The following is a 24,436-nucleotide window of genomic DNA, read 5'->3' as shown; positions in this document are numbered from 1 at the left end:
TGTGATGGCACACTGGGGAAAGAAGCAGCCCTAAGACATGAGTCATGATTTTTTTAATCTCTAAAATTATTTTACAAAATAATACTGGAAATGTGAGCTGGGGGGAGAGGAGTGTTGGGTTCTGCTCTCCTCTACAAGGCCAGTTCTACTTGGATGGTGTTCGTTCTGCTGAAGCCAATGGAGCCACTGCCTCCAAAGCCTGGATCCAGCAGGAAAGCTGGATATCACATCCTTGTTCATCAGAGATCTGAACCAAATCTTTCTCATTTCTTTGGCTTATATTCCAAGCAAACTCTGAGATCTAAAAAATTTAACCCAATACAGTCACAAACTGCCAATCATCTTAAAGCCCTTACTGATTGCTGTGACCTTGGGTTTCTCCAGGGCTCACCATGTGTGCCTGGTAAAGGAAGCCCTAAAGTGTAAGTCCAGAGCTCTACAGGGGTGCTAGGCTAGGCTCCTCTTCCTCCTGTGGGGATAGTCCCTGGAGATGCTGAACTGTTCGTTCCCATCTGAAGGGCTCGGCATGTTACAGGCCCCTTTCCCAACATGCAAGCAAGCTCCCTACACCAGCTATCTGATTCCATACCTGGTAGTGCTGGTCGCAGACCCTCGGGAAACAGCTCAGCCTTTTTCAAACTACACTTGCCTTCATTTAGTTTAAAGGTTACACTTGTCCTGATGGTGGCGACATCTTCAGAAAGAAACAAGTGAGAGATGTTACCTTCAGAGGCAAAGGAATGGAAAGACCCGGATGGGGTGGATAATGGTGAGCTATCCCAAGGCTGGGTCCCACCACACTCTGCATATCCTGAGCCGCTCTCTTCTCCTGAGACCACAAAAGATTTGGCTCATGACCCTGAGGCTGGGAATGCCAGGAGCCTCCTAAGAGTTAACCTTGTTCATCCACCTGAGATGAATCCAGTGCTCAAATATAATAAAGAGAGGGCCCCAAACAACCTCAACACTGAAATGAACTATGAGGTCAATTTTGTGCCTTCCTGAGAAAGAAGACCAGAATCCCCTAGTTTGAATTTGGACACGATTGCTGAGGGAAATGGTGGAGGGCAGATTCTCCTGGAGAAGGCTTTCCTGGGGAGGAGAAGTTTGAGGGAGTAGACAAGGATGGCACTCAACAAATGCGGCTAAGATGTCTGGGCTCTGGGGGGCAGCAAAGGTCCCCCTTTGAGGGCCTTGTGTGCAAAATTCTGCTCTCCCCCCACAGTCTTAACTATAGGTCAAGTTCTGGAGCCAAAGCTCAGGACTCACACACTAGCTTATTGACTTGTGATGAGAACTTAAGCAAGTTAATAAGTCTCAGTTTCCTCCTCTGTAAAACAGACAAAATTGAGTTATTTACATTAAGGTACCTATATTACTATGAGGATTAGATAAGATGATGCAAAAAAAGAATAGCTTAGCCTACTGTCTGGCACACAGTAAGAACTAAATAACTACTAACTATCAGTTTGCCCAACTCCACTGTGTCCTATCTGAGTCACTCTGGGTAAATTATTCTACCTTTCTGAACCTCAGGTTCTTCATCTGATTAATGAGAAGAATAGTAACATTTCCCTGAGCACTGCAGTGTGGATTAAATCAGCTCAGTCCTGTAATACAGTGGCTGGTATATTTTAACTGCTCGATCAATATATTTGAGTATTATTATCATGGTTCGGGTCTCTAGCTCTGCTCATATATGTAATATGGACATCAAGCAAGAATCAGGGGCACCTGGGTGGCTCCGTCAGTTAAGTGTCTGCCTTAGGTTCAGGTCATGATCCTGGAGTCCTGGGATTGAGTCCCACATCGGGCTTCCTGCTCAGCTGCTTCTCCCCCTGACCCTCACTCTGCTTGGGCTCTCTCTCTCAAATAAATAAATAAAATCTTGAAAAAAAAAAAAGAATAATTTCCTCATTGATGTCCTCATGATGTAATCACAGAGATCTCTAAATCTGGGAGGATAAGGCTACTTTAAGTCTTTATATTTCATTCTATGTCTTCTGACAAACAGAAAGGGTTTGGGACTGTTTCTCTGGACAGAATGTTTGCCCCGTCATGCCTATGTCTACCTCCACCAATGCCATGTGCTCCAGGCACACCCTGCCTGCTCGGCCTTTGAGGTACAGGGAGTTTGGGAGACCTGAGTCTCCTGATCCCAGAGCTCTGTGGGCCTCTGCCCAACAGGATGACCCACCAGGGCTGAACACAGAGCCTCCGAGCACACAGTGGACACTTGGTAAATATCTGTTACGTGGTGAGTCAGTTTTCAGGCTCCAAGGCTGTGGACAAGAACAGCCTGTAATGTGCTCGCAGCACAGAGGAGATTAAGAGAAAAGAAAATAAAGCCAATGCCCAAGAACAGCACCCTAAGAATGAAGCCCTTTTAACACAGTGAACCCCAGAGAGAACACGCAGATTTGGTAATTACCCCCGAAAGCTGAGTCATTTGATTTTTGCTGTTTGCTCCTGAGAGAAGAGGAAGAGCCACAGGCGACAGAGTAGGCCTCTTGCAGTCCTGACAGACAGAATGTGGGTTGTCAACATGTAAGCAAGGTTACAGTCTCTCCTGGTAGCAGATATATTCGCTTCCCGCCCCCCATGCCACAGAAACCACAGACAAATGCCCAACATATGGGGTCTCAAAGCATGAGCCTCCCCGGTGGTCAAGCGGCAGCTGGCCAAAGACCTGGAAACTCTTTGAGGGCATCAAACACCTAACGGCCAGGAAGGCTTGGCCCTGGCACAAGGACTTGCCCGGGGGACTGGGACCCACTCACCTGAAGAGAGGTGAATGCCCGAGTGACATCTGAGGAAGCACCTGTCTCCTCCGCCACTCTTACCGCAATGCAGGGACACATAGGGTGATACGCTAGTGGGCAGGACCCCCTTCACCTCTGGACAGGACAAAAAGCAGACACTTACAGAAAGAGCAGGACACTTCCAGGTGAGTCCCAGATACCCAAGGCCCCAAGGAAAGAAGGGAGGGCTGATATCCAGCACAGAACTCAAGACACAGGGCACTATTTCCCTCCAAGGTAAAGAAGCTACTTGCATGCTCTTTTTTTTCCCATGCAGGAAAACAGAAGGGATTCCAACCTACACAGAAGCACAGACGGAAACACTGAAGAGCCTGTAAAGTATCTCCTGTTTTTGAACTATTTCAAGAATGGCTGCTGCCACTGAGGGAAGAAGCATCAGGGGCAGATGAGGGCGGGTGCACTCCGGGCCCCGGGGGGACAGAGCTGCCTGCGGACTGAGAGACGGGGGACCCCTTACCCACACAGTCTTTTTTATTCCAGTGGAGCTTGTACCCGGAGTGGCATCGGCATTCATAGCTGCCCACTGTGTTCACACACACCTGCTGACAGCCCCCGTTGTTGACGCTGCACTCATCAGTGTCTGCAGAACAAAGCACTCTCCTGTCACAGCAGCCTGCGGGGGACCAGGCTGGTGCCATTCCTCCCCTGAGGAAGGAGCAGCAGGGAAGTCACAGGGTTGAAATCCATTAACCCAAGGGAAGGTGCTAGCTGCCTTCAGGATGTGCACTGGGCCCCAGTTGACCCCACTCCCCACTCTGTGGGTCTCCTGGCATGCGCTTCACCAGGATGGTCTCAAGTTCCATTCTGGACCAAACCTTTCCCCCATTAAGGATGCTCAGAAGGGGACACACTCCACTTCCACGCGTCCAAACTCAAACACTGCACAGGCCTCCAATGTGAAGTTCTACCATCCTCCTGGGCTACATGCTAAGGGAGACAGAGTTAGGACTCCTCATTGGACATTTCATATTCAGTAGTTGAATTATAGAGAAGGGAAATTACTTGCTTTAATCCGCATCTACCCAAGACCAAGTCCAGGTTGGAAGGCAGCTCCACCCAAAACCCAGACACACATCCGTATTCAGGCCATACATCCTTGGGGTTTCCTGATGGACTAGAAGAGGATGTGTGTAGCCATGCCAAGGATATATTAGAAAGAAGGAGAGACGATGTTTTCTACACCAAATTCCTGCTATCCAATTCTTCTTAAGCACAGGGTACAAGAATTGGGCAGGAAGTATTTAAGCCCCGGGTTAAACATTTGGATACTCAGGATCACCATGGAAGCCATAGCCATTCTGAATCAGAATCTGAAACTGTATTCTCAAAGATCGTTGAATGAACCTGATGATCATGGGGGGCAGGGTGGGAGTCATTTGAGGTCAAATCCGATTTTTGCCATAGTCTACATGAGCATCAGGACAGATGACATCAGAACACAGGGCTACATGGGCACAGCACAGACAGATGGAGTTGATGGTCCACTTCCAGCTCCAAGATCAGCTCAGATCTTGAAACAGGCTACTCAGCTGGTTCCTGGGCACAGCAAGGCTGTGGAAATGGTCAATGCCCTGCCAAGTCTCTCTGAGGACTGTGACTTTATGATTCATGGGGAAGTTCCAACAGACAGGGTATCAGCTCCTGAGAGATCCTCCCACGGTCTGAATATACTACATCAATAAAGTCAATAAAGAGTTCGCAGTTGATTAGCTCAGTTCTTCTCTCTGCTCTGTAATGGAACATGTTAAAGGGATCAATGTTTTTAAGCCCTTAGCAGATGCTTCCCTTGAATCGATGAACTCACTACTGCTATACTAAAATGTCCCACTCATTCCCCAATACGGGAAACTTGACTGGGACCTGGGGAAACTGTGGGAGGTAGGCCTGGCTCCCCGGCAGGACCAACCTCCCCTGCCTCTAGACCCTCTGCTCACCTCCGCAGTGGGTGAAGCCATAGAGGGTGTACCCTTTGTTGCAAGCACATGTGAATGTTCCAGGGTGGTTGAGGCAGCTGTGGTCACAGGTCCTATCCAAAGAGCATTCATCCACATCTGTAATTGTCAAAGGGAGAGGGGAGCTGAAACCAACGCTGAGGGGTGAGTACAAAGAACAGGTCTATAACTCCACTTACTGACCAACAAGAAAAACAACATAAACAGAATTTTTAAAGTGTCCATCAGTTCTCCTGCTCACTTGTGTTACAGAAAATGTTGAGCAGTCTACAGTAAGTATACTCACAATCAGAATCCTTATTTCTAAATTCAGTTGTAAATTGCAGTTGCCTTTAAGCTCAGTTGGCCTCTCTCTATCCCATGCTTATCGGCAGGGATGAGTAATTTAAAATATTTAAATGAATCTAAATGAGATAACATTCCTTAAAAGGGTTTGCAAATGATAAGCTAACCCATGCATTACTGTTGTTACATCACTATTGGTAAAGCAACAGTACTGATGATATGAGCTATAGCAAATGGAAAGGAGAAAACAGTTGGGGGTTGGAAATAAATCCTATTCTTATCTTTCAGAATTAGTCTTTGGGCCCCAAGAGGCCAACTGGGTTTTAATGTCCTCTGCACTAAAAGAATGCATGAATGCTAACATCCTCAGTGATTTTCTATCACAGACAATAAGATTTGGTGATTAAGCTCCAAACTGGATCCTGTTGGCCAATCCCTTGGCTTTGTTCTTCTGCCATGGTTCAGTCCCACAGAGCCCCTCCTGTCCTGGTCCAAGGTGGAGGCATCGCTTGCTCTGGCTGGGGTCCTGGAAACTAGCTTAGGAGGCTGCCTTTGTCAGTCTAATCATCTCTTCTTCCCTGGTCTGGTCCTCACATCTTTCCCGTAGACTAGAATTTCAGTGTTTCACTTCCTCAACTCTTTGGAGGGTTTTAACAGAGTTACGACTTGCATCTCCAAATGGATAACCCAGGACCAGTGCAGAGCTCCGTGGAAGCCAACTATCCCAGAGCTAGATCTCTTTTTCAACATCAAATGTGCCATAAGAAACTATGTTAATAAAAAACAAACATTTGGAAGGAACTGGAGGGATGAAGAAATGAAATTAAAAAGGGCAAATTCTTACAAAACCTCTTCATCACTAGCTTTTCCCAGAAATCCTGGCAGTTTCTTCAGTAAATCTGTTTTGTGAAAATATTCTTTCTACCAAGACCAATCAGTGAAAAATAAGAAAAAGTCCATTTCTTTCCTAGTAATTGATGTTACTCTATGAATTCTGTTATTAACATCAGCCAGTTGTTGAGAAAGTGGACTTGTTCAGTAGCTGGCTTTGGCTGCAAATGACGGGCTGTTGCTTTGCCAAAAATAATGAGATCACTTTTCTAATTTCTTTTTAATATGTTTACTCAGCTTAAACAGTATTTCTGGCTCTATACATTCTGAAACATTATGTGGAACATCAAATTTGCTTTCCAAGTACAATGAAAGAAAGCCATGCAATAGTCATCTAGAATGAACTTGTTGAATTTAAATGGGGCTATACTTGAACTGCCTGAAAATTATGTATTAAAAGAAAGAGAAAAAAGAACAGAGAAACCTAAGTCACACACTGTAAGATTTAAAAAAAGGGTAATGTTACATTTTTATTACTTGAAGTGAGAGTAAATATTATTTTCTGATTTTAATTCTGGGATTTCTAACAAAATAATTTAGGTTGTTCTTATTCCCAGAAATGAAACAAGACTACATGACAGCACATCTTTCCTGAGAGCAGCTTCCTGTATATCCATGAGGCATAAAAGGTGTTCATCTGAAAATATCAATCACGCCTTGCATCCAACACACCAAAGAGTTACCACCACCCCCAAAGAGTTATCAATAACAACAACTGCTCCCTAAAGATGGTTCCTTGACACCCCTTGTGTGGGAGCAATGCATCTAAGAGGAGGTCTGTAACACTGCCCGAAGACCAACCAGCACTGCCTCCACTCAGTCCCCTCCCTCCCTCTCCCAGGCCTCAAAGGCTGGTTGGTCATTAAAACAAGGGCTATAAGGAAGAGACCAACCAGTACATGACCTTGATTATGGGTTGACCCCAACTTTTCGCTAGGAAAAAGTAAGGTATGTTAACAGAACCTACATATTTTTGCCACCAAGTTTTGTCATAAAATCCACAAAACTAAAGGAAAATTTAGAAGAGAAAAATTATTCATAATCTCAACACCCTAATGCAAACCTGTTTACGCTCTGTGATCCATGCCATTTCTGGCAGCGAGCTCTGCTGTAATCACACCAGATGGATGCTTTGAGGTGTTCTCTAATCATTAACAGCTTAATGTCCAAAATACACTTGTGAGCTACATCAGTGTTTTTATTCTACCAACAGATGAAATAAGTGAAGCATGGGCTGGAGGTTAGATTAATGACTCCGTCCAGAAGCCCAAAAAGCCAGTCTCTGCCAGTGTGGGGTTTTGTCTTCTCAGCTCTGACCAGCGGGCATTGCACAGCCCGGCTACGTTTCCTCACATACCTTGGCAAGACTTCTCATCTGTTAATAATTTAAATCCCTTTTTGCAGCTGCAGTCAAAACTGCCCACGGTGTTTTTGCAGAAATGATCGCAACCTCCATTGCGGCTCTGGCACTCATCGATATCTGTAACAGGCAAGCACGGGCAAATCAGAGAGCGAAATGGGTCTGCCTTTCCCCAAATCCCTGACGTGCTACTGTGTGCGTGCTTCATTCCTCTCTGCTACAGAAACAGACCCGTGAAAGCATGGAAGGGTATTTGCTCATGTTTTCAATCTTACACATGTTTTCTTGTTTGGCTGAACCAACTGGGAAAAGCAAGTGCCTCAGCCCCTCAAGAATTCTGACTTGTGTTACCCTTGGCTAGCATTAAGGAAACAAGTTATGGGAAAAGAATGGTAATGTCCTGTTAAGTTCTCATCCTTGCACAGCTCTCTTGAGATAAGGGGGCTCCCTTTGGTATACTTTCCATTCCAGATTAATGATTAAAGTTATAAGGAATTAGGACATTTGTTTGGGCAAATTATATGATGATCAAGTAGCCTCAAAGCTTTTAAATGATTCCTGATACTCAAATTAATCCTATCTTCTCTCAGTTTCATCTGGTAACTGGTTATCTGCTTTGTATCATGTTAAAGAACTAAGCCTTTGTACTCTTGCCCATGAAATACTAGCAGGTCACTGAGGTCTCTATTCATCAGTAAAAGTTAATTGTACAGCTATTCATTAAGTTCTCTGGATAAAAATCTTGGCTGTTATTTCTATAATAATCTCTAGGCTGTTATTTATGAGATGTGATATTATCACTTGCAAATGAATGTTTTCTTAAACTTCTGCCTTTTTTCTAATAAGGCCGCTGCCTGTGTTATCTGATGTTTGCAGAAGCTGACCTTCTCAACAGTTAGTGTAATTAAGTTGGCTCTAATTAAGCTTACTCAATTATAATCTTCCACTAGCCCAGGGAAGAAAAGCTTCCACCGAAATGAATCATAAGCTTTCTGGAGTCTCTCTGGAGGTATGGAGGGGATGAGCTGCCTTTATCCCCACACATTAGCAGCTTGGAGAAGCACAGGCTACCTTTACAGGTCTTCCCATCCAACTGGAGTGTGAATCCCACAGGACAACTGCAATGAACACCTGTCGAAGTATCCTTACAGGTGCGATCACAGCCTCCATTGTTGACAGCACACGTTTCTGACAAGGGGGTAAGAAAGACAGTTAGCTTGCTAAAGGAGCCCTGATGCAGCTGGGAGAGAGGATAAGACTGCAGAATTAATGCTTGACAAAGTTCACGGAAGCCAAGAAGCACTGTGGTGCACTCACAGTTGTAGCCCAAATCTCTACCACCTGCAGGTGAGATAAATGGAGAGCCGGTGCAGCTCCTCTCACCCACCTAAATGAGTGACATCTCCCAGAGAAGCTTGATAGAGGGTTAAAAATGTGTCTCCAGCCTGCCGAGCCTCCCCCGCCACCAACGGCAGATCGGAAGCTACTACGTGTTCCTACTGATCCGTAGCCACCGACCCGCGCAGTGTGGCCATATCTGGAAAGCTAGATGCGAATGCAGAACAGGGCAAAGGAATATGGTCCCTCCTTAATCCGGAACCCTCTCCCTTCAAAATAAGTAATGGGGAAAGCAAGAGAGGGCAAGCTTTGCCTACTCCAACCATTCCCTTGCTGTAGAACAATGACTTCATCCTCGCAGCAGTCAGTCAACTCAGATTAGGGGTTTACCTTTCCCTGAAAGGAGAAAGAATGGTCAGAAGTACATGAAAAATCAGCCACAGTTCGTAAGTCACAGCTATAGAGAAGAGAAACAATGAGCAAATGTCCTTCTAGTTTTACTTACAGACTTTACTTCCATAGCGACATCAATGTAGAGCCTTGGAGGGAAAGCTTAGTTCTAATTAAATATGCCAGACAGTATAAGTTTATCTCTGTTTCCTCTCAAAACCTAACATGAGAGTGAACAGATTTTTTAAAGTATAAATCCTTTTTTAAAAAAGATTTTATTTATTTATTGGACAGAGAGAAATCATAAGTAGGCAGAGAGGCAGGCAGAGAAGGGGAGAAGCTGGGCCCCTGCCGAGCAGAGAGCCTGATTCGGGGCTCGATCCCAGGACCCTGGGACCATGACCTGAGCCGAAGGCAGAGGCTTAACCCACTGAGCCACCCAGGTGCCCCTAAAGTATAAATCCTTAAGAACTGGTATAGCCACTGTAGAAAACAGTATGGAGGTCCCTCAAATTGTTAAAAATAGAACTACCCTATGATCCAGCAATCGCAGTACTGGGTATTTACCCCCAAAATATGAAAACACTAATTCAAAGGGATACATGCACTGCCCCCAATGTTTATAGCAGCACGATATACAATAGCCAAAATATGGAAACAGACTAAGTGTCCAAGTGATTGATGAATGGATGAAGAAGAGGTAGTGTGTACACACACACACACACACACACACACACAATGGAATATTACTAAGCCATAAAAAAGAACAAACTCTTGCCGTTTGCAATGACACGGATGAAGCTAGAGAGTATTATGCTAAGTGAAATAAGTCAGAGAAAGAAAAATACCATATGCTTTCACTCATTGTGTGGAATTTAAGAAACAAAACAAATGAGCAAAGGAAAAAAAGAGGGAGAAGCCAAGAAACAGACTCTTGACTACAGAGAACAAAGTGATGGTCACCAGAGGGGAGGTTGGGAGGGAGGATGGGTAAAATAGGTGATGGGGATTAAGGTAGGCTCTTGTGTTGAGTACTGGGTCATATATAGAAGTGCTGAACCACTATATTATACACCTGAAACTAATATAACACTATATATTAACTATACTAAAATTAAAGTGTTTAAAATTAAAAGTACAAATCCGGGATGCCTGGGTGGTTCAGTCAGTTAAGCCTCTGCTTTTGGCCTGGGTCATGATCTCAGGGTCCTGGGATCGAGTCCCCCATGGTAGGAAGGGGGGGGTCCTTGTTCAGCAGGGAGCCTGCTTCTCTCTCTGCCTCTGCCTGCCTGTCTGCCTATTTGTGCTCTATATCTCTGTCAAATAAATAAATAAATAAATAAAATCTTAGAAAAAATTAAATAAAAGTACAAATCCCTAATGACGAAGGAAATGGAAGCAAAGACAATAGATGAAAAACATCAAATATCCCGTAAGTGACATATCAAGGAGGGGCAGTAATGGACAAAGCAGAAAGCTAAACCCTAGCAATCTGCAGAGGGGGTACCAACAAATGGTAAGCTCAGGTGAGCCACAGAACCCCAGAAAGGCCCAGGAACTGGAGTTGCTAACTTACCCTAGAGGCAGAGGTGAGGAAGAAGTTAAAAATAGGAAGATTATTATATGTCTATATAACAAATGGATAAACCCTCAGATCCCCTCCTAAATTCCACAGCCAAGTGACTACCCCTTCCCTATTTGGGCCACAGCAGAGAAATTCATCTTCTAAAGAAGTGGGACCAGAGAAGCACTAGACTCAAGGATACCAGGAAGAGCAGGAGGGAGGAGGAACACTGTCAGGTGAAAGTCTGTACCCTGAAAAGAGAGATCTCAAAGCCCCACCTCCACTACCCACACCTCCCCAGCTCCAGAATCACTGGTGGTCAAGTCTATGTTCCCTCGGCAGGAGACGGAAGGATTCCTCTCCACCTAACCTGGCCTGGCCAAGTGAAAAGACATTTAGACACTGGCATTTCAGGGTCTCGAAATGAAACGGCCAAGTCACTGCCTAGTCATCCAAGTTTAAAGCCTATTGGCTGGCAGAACACTCAGTTAACTTTTTAGTATTTCACTATTAAATATGAAGAGTCAGCCTCGAATCACCAGACATTTCAGGAAGGCCTTTTTTTTTAAATTAAAGATTTTATTTATTTATTTGACAGACGGAGATCACAAGTAGGCAGAGAGGCAGGCAGAGAGAGAGGACGAAGCAGGCTCCCTGCTGAGCAAAGAGCCCGAGGAGGGGCTCGATCCCAGGACCCTGGGACGACGACCCGAGCTGAAGGCAGAGGCCTCAACCCACTGAGCCACCCAGGTGCCTCCAGGAAAGCCTTTAATATTAAATAAACACACCCAATCAAATGAATAGGGAAAAGGGAACTTGGAAGAAACAAAGACAATACAAGAAACAAGAGAAAAGTTTTAAAAATCTCATGACTAATTTCCCCAGAGAGCTAAGGAAAGCATTCATGAAATATGAATAGGCGCCTCCAACAGAAGACATAAGTAACATTTTTAAAAAATTAAAATACGAAAGCAGAAATTTAAAAAGGATCCTGTAGAGGGTTAGAAGAAAGAAGATGAAAAATCTCCTAGGAAGCAGAACAAAAATTAAAGTTAAGAGAAGAAAAATTAGCGGAGTTAAAACAGCCAACTGACAGAAGTTTCAGAGAGAAAGAATAGGGAATATGTAGTGAAGAAAATTTATCAAAGAGGGGCATCTGGGTGGCTCAGTCTTTAAGCGTCTGCCTTTGGCTTGGGTCATGATCTCAGGGTCCTGGGATCGAGGCCCATGTCGGGCTCCCAGTTCCACAGGAAGACTGGCTCTCTCTCTCTCCCTCCTCTTGCTTGTGTTCCTGCTTTCACTCCCTCTTTCTCTCTGTCAAATTTAATTAATTAATTAATTAATTATTTTTTTAAAAAGAAAATTATCAAAGAAAAAAATGTAAGGAACTTTCTCAGAACCAGGGTGCTTCACTGTCCATATTGGAAAGACATTCAGCACAACAGGTGGTAAAAGTCCCATTATGAGGGTTGTTATTGTGAAATTTCAGACCACCAGAGACAAGGAGAAAACCCTAAAAACAACCAGAGAGAAACTTTCATGGGTTCCATTCAAAGGATCTAGAATAAAAAGGACTTTAGACTTCTTGAAACAACACTGAATCCTTGAAAACAGTAGAGCACTCACTATTCACAACTCTGAATTCTATACTGAGCCAAATGCTCAATAAAAATAGAGTAAAAGGCATTTCCAGGCATGGGAGGTTTTTAACAATCTATACCTGGGGTCCACAGACATGGGAGCAAGGTGAAGGGGATTCCCAAGCTGGAGCTAGCTGGAAGGCTGAAATGAGAGGTGTGCAGCCAGCCCCGGGGTCAGGCCCCTCTAGAACAGAGGAACACTCAGAAAAAAAAAAAAAAGATTTTATTTATTTATTTGAGAATGCACAAAACACAGTGAGAGAGAGCATGAGCAGGGGGTAGGGGCAGGGGGAGAAGCAGGCTCCCTGCTGAGGAGGGAGCCCAGTGAGGGGCTTGATCCCAGGACCCTGAGATCATGGCCTGAGCCAAAGGCAGACCCTTAACTGACTGAGTCACCCAGGTGCCCCCAGAAAACTCTTTTTAAGAAATGGAATTAATAAGTTGATTGCTGTATTTGAACACATTGAAAGGGTTTTAGAACTCTGCTCAAGATGTGAAAAAGAACTGGTAAGAGGTACTTGGAAACCTAGGCAAACAAAGACAATAATAATCACAGCACACGACATGGTGGGGGTGACTCACATTTAGATACTCATAGTCACAATGATGTAAATATGCAATGTTGATTTCAATAGTGATAGAACTGCAGTAAAGGTGTGGGAGAGGGAGAGCGCGTGCATTGGGGGAGGGGGCAGAAGAGAGCTAAAGCTCGGTGTGCTCTGTGGTAAGAAGTCCCAACTAACACCCAAAACTGTCATATCAGGAAATAAGTGCATAATATAATAAAACAAGAAAAAGAGAAATAATTGTAATCACTCTTCAGAAATATGGGGGAAGGGGAGTGAGAAGAAGAAACAACTGGGAAAAATGGAAATTGCAACCTCTGGCAAATGGGATGAGGGAAACAGAAGTTCTGAAGCAAGGAAATGATATTTCATTACAAGCTTAATAGCACTAATTAGGTCCTTAAGGGTTTTTTTTAATATTATTCGTATGTAGTATTTTGAATTAACACAACTAAAAATAACTTTAAGAGGGCAGAAAAGAGCTCAGAAATGTCATGTGCCCCGTAACCCGTGGCTGCTCAATATATTACCTGTTAAATCTAGAAGCTATCAAAAAGTCGGCTTTGTCCCGGTCAAGCCAAGCTTTCTCCAGAATAATAACGCACCCAGGGATCTGACAGCCGCCCCACAGCCACGGCCTCTACTTCTGCTCCCGTCTCCAGCTCTGCCGGCAGACCTTCCCACACCCCACTGCCAAGTGCTGCTCTTCTGCATTCATCTCTTTTGCCAGCAGCACGGGCTGAAGTCAGAGAGACAAGGACTTCGCTGACAAAAACCCCAGACACAAGGCCATGCTGAGCCAGGGATGGCCCAAAGTGCCTCCCTGCTCACAGCCGCTCCGAAGAATTGGAACTGACATTCACTGACCACCTATGAAGTCCCAGGCATTGGACTCTGGGCACTTCCACACATTATCATCCTCACTGAGCTTGCTGAGAACCCTAAGAGGTAGGTTTTATGATCCCCAGTTGAAAGACCCAAGACACAGGCTCAGGGCCATTCGCCAGGTGGGGGCAGCCCTGGGACCCTAACCAGGCCATTCTCGGGGCTGGTGCCCTTCCCACAACTGCCAGGTCCTTGGATGGGGACTGAGTGACAGCTGTGGGGGAAGAGCAGACACACCTGGCTTGACAGGAGCTGCTGACCCTGGTCCAGCTGGTCGAGGGGGTATGGGCCCCAAGTGCAGGCCTGAGGTAGTAAAGGGAGAGGGTCGACGACAGTGGCCAGGGAAGGGTGGGGGAGGCGCCTACCCATAAGCAGCCGCCGCTTCACCCGCTTGTCGCCGTCCACCACCAACGTGGCATTGCTCTCTGTCCCCTCCGGAGCAGAGTCTTCTCGCTCTGTAAGAGACACCAAAGAGCACAGTTTGCAGAGTGAATGAGTCCGATGACTCACCCTTGCACAACCCCTTCTGCTGAAACCCCAGACGTGAGAACAATGGAGGATACACGATTCTGTTCGCTCAGTAATAATGTGTTGTAATGAGGCTCTGTGGGGAACAAGGCCGGTGACATGGCCACAGAGCCTTAGTTAATGTTGGAAAAGATTTTTGAAGCATATGGCAGTGACCAGAGACACCAGGGAATGCAAGCTTCAGATTCCCTCCAATGCCCTTAGTCCAGGACAAAAAAGAATCTTGGGCCTGGGAACCTCTAAATGGAGCTAGCGAAAGACATGCCATGAAGTACAGGATTGGCATCCTGACAGAAATACGTAACCCTGTCTTCTGCTCACCATAATGGCCACTAAGTCATCACAAATGGCTAGCTTTAACTTCACATGGCCCTGGCCCTTTAGGATGCAATGTCCCAGTCCTCAGAATACCATCTTCAGGAGCCCCCTCATCTAGGAGAGAAAGGGCTTTCCGAGGTGGCACAGGAAGAGAGAGAGAGAGAGACCCCCTCTGAGGACTAGACCACTTACTCCCACTGTCACGTGTAAGATAGCACGGGACCTGTTTGGAGGCAAATGGACCAGGAGCACCCTGAACCTGGTGCTAAACACCATTCACAGTCAGGGACAGGGTTAGGGGTTTGGGGGTTAGAGGGCCAGAAGCTAGAGGATTAGGGGTTAGGGTTAAGTTTAGGGGTTAGGGTTAGGGGTCAGAGGTTATTGTTAGGGTTATGGTTAGGGTTATGGATGGGCAGACCCTTACCAAGTATCGGGGTCACTCACCGAGGCAGCTCCTCCCATCTGCATGCATCTTGTACTGTGGATGGCAGCTACACTCGGGGCCTTCAGCAGTGTCCTCGCATGAGTGCTGGCACCCACCGTTTCCATGGTTACAGGTCACTGAGATGAAAAGGAATCAACATGTTGGGCCATGCATTTTCCACAAATGGGGCTTCTTTTGTTTCAGAAGGTCTCTGATAATCATTCAGTAAGCATCTGAGCACATTGTATATGCTAGACATGGTGCATAAAACAAGTAACTCTGACTCAGAGCCTGCCACTATCCATGTAGATACAGTACGAATCCAGGAAATCCCAAAAGACAGTTTTGAGCAATTACATAGGAAGATGGGGATAGGAAGGCATTCCCCTTTCATTTTTTAAGGGGAATTATGTCAAAGGATTCTAGACTACTGCGTTGGTCTATCAGGAGATTTTGCATATTAATTCAGCTGTACTGGGCCTATAGAAAATGTTATAGCACTTTATGGCTGGAAGAAACAGATAATGTTCATTTGTACATATATGTTAAGATTTCTCTCATGTGATTCTATCTAGATTAGTTAGAAGGGAGGATATTCAGAGAAAATGATGACTCCGCACACAATGGAACATTACCTAAGAATTATGAAGACTGTATGAATTTATTGATGATCAGCCAAAAAAAAAAAAAGCCAACTCAAAACTATGTATTCGTCAAAGTGAACAGTGGTTACCTCTAGTAGGAAAAATGGGAGAAGGAAGAATATGTTTTCTTTACATCCTTAGAACTGTTTAAATACTTACACAGGCATATGTAATTTTTCCAGTTAAAAAAAAAAAACTAAATACATATTTGTGATGTTAGAAAGAAACTCTTCTGAGATCACAGTGAGGTAAACACTGTGTACACATGAGATCAACTAAACAGGAATATGAAAACAGTGAAGGGGCAGGAAGGAAGAGCAAAACAAAATGAAACAGGGGCGCCTGGGTGGCTTGGTGGTTTAAGCCTCTGTCTTCGGCTCAGGTCATGATCTCAGAGTCTTGGGATCGAGCCCCACATTGGGCTCTCCGCTCAACAGAAGCCTGCTTCCCCCTTTCTCTCCACCTGCCTCTCTGCCTACTTCTGATTTCTCTCTGTCAAAAAAATAAATAAAGTCTTAAAAAAAAAAAAAAAAACCAAAGTTAAACAGCTGGTTATGTGGTACAATTCTGTAACTTTTTTTTTCTTTTTGTTCTTTCCCCAAATGTGATTATAATATTATGTGAGAAGTGACCTCTTAAAATATTTTAATATTTTAAATTTTAAATTCCAGGTATTGGGACATCTGGGTGGCTCAGACGGTTAAGCATCTGCCTTCGGCTCAGGTCGTGATCCCAGGGTCCTGGGATTGAGTCCCATGTTGGGCTTCCTGCTTAGCAAGGAGCCTGCTTCTCCCTCTGCCTGCCATTACCCCTGCCTGTGTTCTTGTGCATTCTCTGACAAATAAAATCTTTAATAAATAAATAAACAAATGAATTAATTAATTAATTCCAGGTATTCTACTGGTCCCTGAAAGACTGAAATGCCCAGAGAGAACCTCATCTGGAGACCTAGGTCCTCCTTGTGAAGAGACCAGGAGCGAGGAAGGCAGTTTCCACTTTGCTCAGCCCACTGGAAGCCCTCAAGGACAGCCTTACTTTTAGGAGCCCCAGGTGGTGGTTGTGGTGGTGGTACCAGCCCTGGCTTGACAGGTTTCAGGGCCGCCCACTCTGCTTTGTGATGGAAACTGAAGAGAAGGCCTTCACCAGAGAAACAACCTCCTCCTGTCTTAACCACTAAGGTTGACGCGCTGTAAACAACCATCCCTGGCAAACTGCAGGGGAATTATAGAAGGTCCATGGCTTTGGGAAGACTTGCTAAAGGAAAACCGTCCATGTTTCGTCTGGCACAAATAGTGGTTTAGGAACACCTTTAATGGCTGGTTGTTTCCTATGACCAGTTGGAGTTTCATTCTTGTGTTTCATCATCATGGGGCAGCTGTGTCCAGACTGTGGACACCATTCATTCATTTAGTAAACAAGTGTGTGGCACATCCTGTGCTGGGCACTGGGGAACAACTGAGGGGCAAAAATAAGAGGAGGTCCCTGACTTGGGGGTGTTCGCAGTTGGGGGGACAGACACATAAATGCACAATTCAGCACATGTGTCATGTGTTATCATTGAGGAACCAACAGTGTTGTGAGAGCCAAAATACAAAGTGGCTGCCTGGCTGGTCAGGGCAGGCTTCCGGGGACAGTTAGCGAGGTGCGCCAGGCTGTGGAGCTAGGAGGACCTACATCTGAACGCTAACTGGGTACATGCTTCCTATGCAACCTTGTTGCTTTACCTTCTCCACAATTTTCTCTACTAAAAATGAGGATAATAATACTTAGCTCAATAGGGTGGTGATATTAAGAAGTCAGTGGAATTGGTACATCTTTGGACAAGCCTTTACATGTAGTAAATGTGCTCTCAATAGTAGTTAATCTCTGGGCGCCTGAATGGCTCAATTGGTTAAGCATCTGTCTTCGGCTCAGGTCATGATTCCAGGGTTCTGGGATCAAGCCCTACTTGGGACTCTCTGCTCAGTGGGAAGCCTGTTCTCCCTCTCCTTGCCACACCCCCTGCTGTGTTCTGTCTCTCCCCCTCTCTCTCTGTGTCAAATAAATTAATAAAGTCTTTTTTTAAAAGTCACTATTCTGCTTGTCATTATTAGAAGTTAAGAAGAATATTGAAAGTTGAGTGAGAATTCACCAAGCCAGGTCTGGAGGAGTGCTTGGAGAAGGCTTGGAGGTACGAAGGGACACGGGGCTGTTCTCTGACAGGCAGAGGCTGGGTTTTGGGAAAAGGAGGCAGATGTGGCTTATACAAGAAGCAGGACCAGGAGGCACCTAGGTAGCTCAGTGGGTTAAAGCCTCTGCCTTCGGCTCAGGTCATGATCCCGGGATCCTGGGATCGAGCCCTGAATCAGGCTCTCTGTTCAGTGGGGAGCCTGCTTCCTCCTCTCTCTTTGCCTGCCTCTCTGCCTACTTGTGATCTCTGTCAAATAAATAAATAAAACCTTAACAGAAAAAGAAGAAGCAGGACCAGGTAGCAAAGAGCTGGGGTTGCCAGATGACCACATCTGATTTTATTCTGTGGGAACAGAGAGACCGGCCCCAGCATTCACAGTCCTTCTGGATTTTATTTCCTTCTGATTGGTTTCCTTAAAAAGCATCATCTTCCTTCCTCCCTTCCCTCGGGGAGACCACCCCCGGTGCAGCGAACTTAGTCCTCAGTGGAGGTGAGTGTCCCGTGACACCCACCTTCCCTGATGTGACCACTGTGTCATGAGGTGGCGTTTCTGATGCTGGGCTGCACAAGACAACATCTGGGGCAGGCTGGATCCAGCACAGGCATGTGCTAGGCTGTACTTACAGACACAGTCTCTCTGGTTCTTGGCCAGCTCAAAGCCTGGCCGGCACTCACAGGCAACGCTGCCCCTTGGGGCCTCCTTGCAGATGTGACTACAGCCGTGATTCTGATTCATGCAGCTCAGACCCTCTGCAAAAGAGCAGCATGCAGCCAGTGACCAGACTGTGCATACAGTCTGCAGCCCCAGGGGCATTGCCAAGGGCTGGACAGTGGGACCTGACAGCCTGGGTCTCTGTCAGCCCCACATTTTAAGAGAACATGTCATTAAAATCCAATCAGGTCAATTAAAAGAGACATGACAAATTTCCTCTGTCACCAAAGAGATACGATGTCTCAAGTCTCCTAAAGCGGAAAGAGACCTCTCCTAATACACAGAAAAGAAAGCTCCCACCAGGGGCTCTCTGGTGGTTGTAGAGCCATGCCTGCAGACCCCAGGAACCAGCTTAGACTCTGCCAGGTTGTTACCCATGCTGACCAAGAAGACAAAGAAAGAAGGAGGATCTCTCTAAGAAAATCTGCAGATAGTGGTGCCTGGGTGGCTCAGTCCTTGAGCATCTGCCTTCCATTCAGGTAATGATCCCAGGGTCCTGGGATCAAGCCCTGCAGGAAACCTGCTTCTCCCTCTCCCACTCCCCCTGCTGTGTTTCCTCTCTCACTATCTCTCTGTCAAATATATAAAATCTTAAAAAAAAAAAAAAAGAAAGAAAGAAAGAAAAAAGAAAATCTGCAGATAGATGAAGATGGCCAAAGTTTTCACATACTCTTGAAAATGATTTTCTGAAAACATCAACCCTCATCTCTCCCCTAACCAAATGCACATTTTGGAGGTGACTGTGACTACTGGCATCAGCACATGAACACTGGCCCAGGGGCCTCTCTTCTGTGAGCACTCTCATTTAATCTCTGCACCCCACCCCCCATGGCGGGCTTGAAGCACACCAGCAAGGGAGCAGAGAGAGCCCGCAAGCAGGTGGTTTCTGCAGCCACTGTAAAATTCTCTCCAGGTAGACTCTCATTTTCATTGCAGTCCAATCTTGTGGTAACAGTACAGGGAAGGGGGGTAACTTCCCGAGCTGGTTTAACATGCACTTAAATGAAGGGAGTTCATAACATAGTGTACATCTGTGTAGTTTGCCAGAATCCTGCCTCTTCTCAAAACCTATTCTTTGAGACCCTGCCACCTGCCAGCACTCTGGAGGAACTATTATCACGCCCAACAGTATTTTCAAGACCTCCGCTCCATTCGAACTGTGTTATTGACTACACGCCCATCTGATACTTCTTTGTATCTGTGCAAAGAACATCTTTCAGAGTAGGTTTAATGGTTCTCAGCTAACAAGACACTCTCTAATGTAGGAAGTAGTAATGCTGTTTTAAACATGAGTACAAGGGGTGCATGGGTGGTTCAATGGGTTAAGCCTTTGCCTTTGGCTCAGATCATGATCTCAGGGTCCTGGGATCAAGCCCCACATCGGGCTCTCTACTCAACGAGGAGCCTGCTTCCCCTTCTCTCTCTGCCTCTCTGCCTACTTGCAATCCCTCTCTCTGTCTCTCTCTCTCTCTGTCAAATAAATAAATACAATCTTTTAAAAAAATAAAATAAACATGAGTACAAGAAGTTTTCATTCAACTTCTCCAGGATCCTGTTCTGTATCGTGTCCTTGAAACCTTAGCCAAGTGGTTCTAATTAAGTCAAAAGTCACTTCTCTCCAATTCTCACCACAGAGCTGTTGATCTGTGCTTAACTGGAATAGCCGTTTTAATACAAACAGATGTCATTCCTCTTCCAGAAGACAGTGTAACGGTTAATACATCCCACACTCTCTTAAAACCATTTTGTTTTTTATCTGACAGTTACAAGCTGTTTGGACTCCCGCACTCCGTCTGCGGGAAGTTGCTGAGATCCATTCACCCGTGCCAAGGCTGCTGCCCATTAACACAGAATGGGGCTCATACCAGAGCAGAGCTCTCTCATAGCTCTGGCTGGTGATTTGTGGAAATGTTATTTGCTTCTAATACTGAGACGGCACAGGAGGTGAGAGCTGCCCCCAGAGGCAACGTTCTATCCTCCTAGGAAGGCCCAGCAAGAATTACATTTATCCTTGGGTCAGCAGGACTTTTGGGGTCACAGGTGCCAGAAAGCACCCAGAGCTGAACATAACAGCACCCCAGAAAGGCAGCAGTAACACCTGCCATGCACACGCCTCGAAGAGGTCAGCTGCTGCTGCTTCTTCTCACTCTGTCTACAAGTCTGGGAAGACATCTGCAAAGTGACCTTTCCTGCCTCAGAGCAGCAATTCATTCACACAAGAAATATTTCATAAGAATTGAGTATTTAAAAAACAAACAATCGAACAAACAAAAACCTGACTATGTGCCAGATGCTGTGGGGATACATGAAAATCTGTCCCCTGATGCCCTATCCTATTGAGTTATACCAAAGTTACCAGGAGATAATAGATGTTAAAACAGCTCTGGAAATGCCAGGGGCTTTTCAAAAGGGGCCCCTGAAGCTGTTCAAAGTTCCCCGATGCAAAAAAAAAAAAAAAAAAAAAAAAGAAAAGTCCACTGCTAGGGAGGCAGATGGGTCTGGTCCAAACTGGGAGGTCCCGCCATGGTTCTCACTCCCTTTGCCCAAGAAACTGGGCTGGCAATCATGTTTAGGGCTGTTAGTTCACCAGGAGGGAAATAGCTCAAAAGCACTAGAGACACACTATTGCGGTGGTCCCACTGAGGAATATTTCTGGAAACTGGAGAAAGACAGGCCTTGCAAACCCAGTGGAAACATTATATAAAAGACGGAACCAGTCCCTGCTGAGAGACAGCCCCTTCCTCACGATCCTGACACCTTCCTCCTACTCTGAAAAGGCAGTGGTGCAAACATCGAAAAATATTCTCAGAGCAGACAAAACGAAAGAGGAATGCTCATTTTGAGAGCCTGAGCACCCATGAATAGGGACAAAGCCTGGCTGGGGCAGAATGGCTCTCTCCAGCCTACCCCCATTACATGGGTGAAAACACACAGTCTCTTTACCAGAGCTTTGGTGTCTCTAAGAATAAAAAATAGAAGAAAAGAAAAATCAATCGCTTAAGCTTTCCCTCAAAATCATCTACTATGATCCCCTGAAGAACATTTAGTAAATAATTATTAAAAATAACCACAACACCAAAAAACACTAGTTTGCAGGATAACCAATTTTGGAGTATCAACAGGGGTTTTCAAGCCCACTTTAATACAGTTCCTAAGGGTTTAATGTGCACATCAAGGAGGAAATCCTAAAGGAACACTGTTTACACACTGTTCTATTTGAAGAGTTGAAACCTTAGGATGGTCAGGGTCTCAGTTATCAATGCTATAATCTGTTGGCCCAGGCTGCCATGAATTCAACAAGAAATCAGGCTGCAACGGCACAGACAACACTCCCAGACCACAGCTCAAATTCTTGGATTTTGGTTTTAGCTCCAGACAAGTATGTTCGTTTTAAATACTCTTCAGAGACTCCAAGAATGTCTGAATTGTAGAAAATTTAGAAAACACAGATTGCAGAAAGGAACTGCTTTTGTATTTACTTCTGTTAGGAAGAGCCTGTTTCTGTAATCAGTCTGGAGGTTCTGTGGGAGGGGACAGAGGAGCTGAGCCACTGCTTTGGAAGCACAAGGGTAAGAGATGATCTTAATTGCCGTGAACTGCTTTGGGAGTGGGTGGGGATCTCTCCTGTGTTCAAGCAAAGGCCTGACCCACAGGTCCCCACTCCTGTCTGAGGAACCTGTAGGGAGAGCGAGTGACTTGAGGAGGTGCCCTGAGTTAGCTCGTCCTGCAGGCTTCTTAATCCCGCCTCATCCCAGATGTGAGGCTCACAGAAAAGTCCAGAGAACCCACCAGGAATATGAAACCCAACTGCTACTCTATTAAGGGCCACACCTGCGTGAGATAAGAGATCTGTCAGTTAGAGTCAGTGTGTGTCTCTCCTGCCCAAACACTGAGAACCAGCAGACTCAGGGTGATAAGACTCATCAAACCCACTGGCCTGTGACCATTCCTTTTTGTACCCAAACAGCCTTTTCCAGTCAGGTAGAAGGAAGAACCCATCATTCTTGGAAAATGAGGCAAAAATCATCTTCCACAAAGACACTCTTGAAAAGTCACAGAAGGGGCACCTGGGTGGCTCAGTCAATTAAGCAACTGCCTTCAGCTCAGGTCATGATCCCAGGGCCCTGAGGTGAGGGCCTACTCGGGGTGAGTCTGCTTCTCCCTTTCCCTTGACCCCTTCCCCTGTCTCGTGCTCTTTCACTTTCTCTCTTTCTCAAATAAATAAATATAATAAAATAACTAAAAAGAAAGAAACAAAAGTCATAAGAATGCTGATTCAACAACCTACAAATGTGTGATTAAATAGCAAAAGAATTAAACTCGCCTCATTCTTCAGTGATGAGAATGAACGAGCAGCACATGCCAAAAGGAGATAATAGTCTAGTGTTCAGAGCACTTCCCTCACAAACACACACAGGCAACCCCGGGATGACATAGCCACCAAAACGTAGCCCTTTGGCTTAAGAAAGAGCAGAGAATTAAAAACACATCACAATTAAAAACACAACCAATTAAAAACACAATTAAAAGCACATCACGTTAAAAGTGGCTGATCGGCCACGTGTGCTTAATGCCTTCCCCCCAACTCCAGAGAATCCACTGAACTAACAGAGGAATAATAAAGGTATAGACCCAAAGCAAAGAGAACAAGATGGCGGCCATCAGAAGAGCCATCTACAAATTTCTGGAGGAATGGTAAACAGTGGTGCGGGGAAACCACAGCATCAAAAGCCCATGCCTGGGAGGGGGTCCCTCTGAGCTAGAACCCCAGAGGCTCAGAGTTCAAAAGTGGGAGACCCAGGGAAGGCTGGATCCGGGTCTGCAGCCCCTCTAAGAAGGCTCTGCTCCTCCCCACCCACCCAGGGCCCCGAGCAGGCTTGCACTTGGAGCTGTGGTTTGCAGCAACTTTTTGAAAAACTTGGCAGATTGTCCATTACATTTCTCCTGAGACATCTAGTCATGTTTGAAATGTTCTCTATTTAAAGATTAGAATCAGGAATGTGAGAATTTGAAGAGACTCAGAGCTCACCCCACCCAACCCACTTATTTTGCCAGGTGAGGAAGTGGAAGCTAAAATAGCTTGCCCAGGGTTACCCAGTGGCAGGGACTGGACTCATCCTCATGCTTCCAGATCTTCACATAGTTCATGAAAATCACTGAGTGTGGGGGAGGGTCTCAGAGGTGGCCCTGCCCCCCCAAGCCCCACCCACCTACCCACCCACTCCCACCCACAGCAGAGCCGAGGCACCTTCCAAGCGGTGAATGCACGTGTGCTGATTGTCACTCAGGAAAAATCCCTCCTTGCAGCGGCACTCATAGCTCCCCATGACGTTGACACAGGTGTGCTGGCAGCCGCCATTGTTCTCCAGGCACTCGTCCACATCTGGAGGGAGAGGAGAATTAGCCTTTGCTCTGGGGACGGTTTCAAATGCCACCCCTCCCTGCAGCTCAGGGACACCTGCTAAGCAGAGATGAGGTCTCTCTTCCTTCCCTGCATCACAGCAGTTCTCAAAACTGAAGTCAGCAGGGTCTGGGGCTCCCTTAACTAGGCCTTCCTCATGAACACACGATAATCAATTTAGTAAGTATTCATCGAACATCTTCTGTTTCCCAAGTATGGTGCTAGAGGAGACAGTAAAACACAGATGAGTAGGATCAAATTCTGCTCTAGGAGCCTACCCTTCAGCAGAGGGAAACGCAAATAAAAGAATAAAATGCAAACGTCCCGAGTAATTGTGAGACCTGGTAAAAGTGGGTGCAAAGGAAAAAGAGGCCACTTGGTTGTGGGGTATCAGAATGGGTTTTATGGAAAAGCTGATGAAAGAGGGGCCCTACAGAATGTCTTCAATTCTAAATCAGGAGAAGGGAGTCTAGGCCAAAGAAAGGGCATGAGCATAGTACAGATGCTGGGGAACATGGGTATGTTCCGATAACAGTGGCTATTCAG

The 24,436-nt window shown here is 45.6% G+C and overlaps 1 protein-coding gene across 3 annotated transcripts in view; it reads right to left on the bottom strand.

The window, feature by feature from the left end:
• Positions 1-24,436, bottom strand: part of SCUBE2 (signal peptide, CUB domain and EGF like domain containing 2) — a 70,185-nt gene that overhangs the window by 31,984 nt on the left and 13,765 nt on the right. Inside the window, exons 4-14 of one of the 3 annotated variants that reach the window (XM_045065847.1) lie at positions 23,738-23,872; positions 18,402-18,527; positions 14,984-15,100; positions 14,059-14,148; positions 8,382-8,498; positions 7,308-7,430; positions 4,757-4,873; positions 3,280-3,402; positions 2,781-2,897; positions 2,432-2,518; positions 590-694 (exon numbers count right to left, since the gene is read on the bottom strand). In XM_045065847.1, coding sequence (XP_044921782.1) covers positions 590-694; positions 2,432-2,518; positions 2,781-2,897; positions 3,280-3,402; positions 4,757-4,873; positions 7,308-7,430; positions 8,382-8,498; positions 14,059-14,148; positions 14,984-15,100; positions 18,402-18,527; positions 23,738-23,872 — 1,257 coding nt within the window. The remainder of the gene's footprint in view (positions 1-589; positions 695-2,431; positions 2,519-2,780; positions 2,898-3,279; positions 3,403-4,756; positions 4,874-7,307; positions 7,431-8,381; positions 8,499-14,058; positions 14,149-14,983; positions 15,101-18,401; positions 18,528-23,737; positions 23,873-24,436) is intronic. The other 2 variants (XM_045065848.1, XM_045065849.1) reach the window with 2 other exon arrangements.

This window comes from Mustela putorius, unplaced genomic scaffold, assembly GCF_011764305.1.
Source record: "Mustela putorius furo isolate JIRA1106 unplaced genomic scaffold, ASM1176430v1.1 tig00003859_pilon_pilon_pilon, whole genome shotgun sequence".
Classification (NCBI taxonomy): Eukaryota; Metazoa; Chordata; class Mammalia; order Carnivora; family Mustelidae; genus Mustela; species Mustela putorius.
The sequence above is the reverse complement of the archived record's forward strand: the minus strand, read 5'-3'. Positions and strand labels throughout refer to the sequence as shown.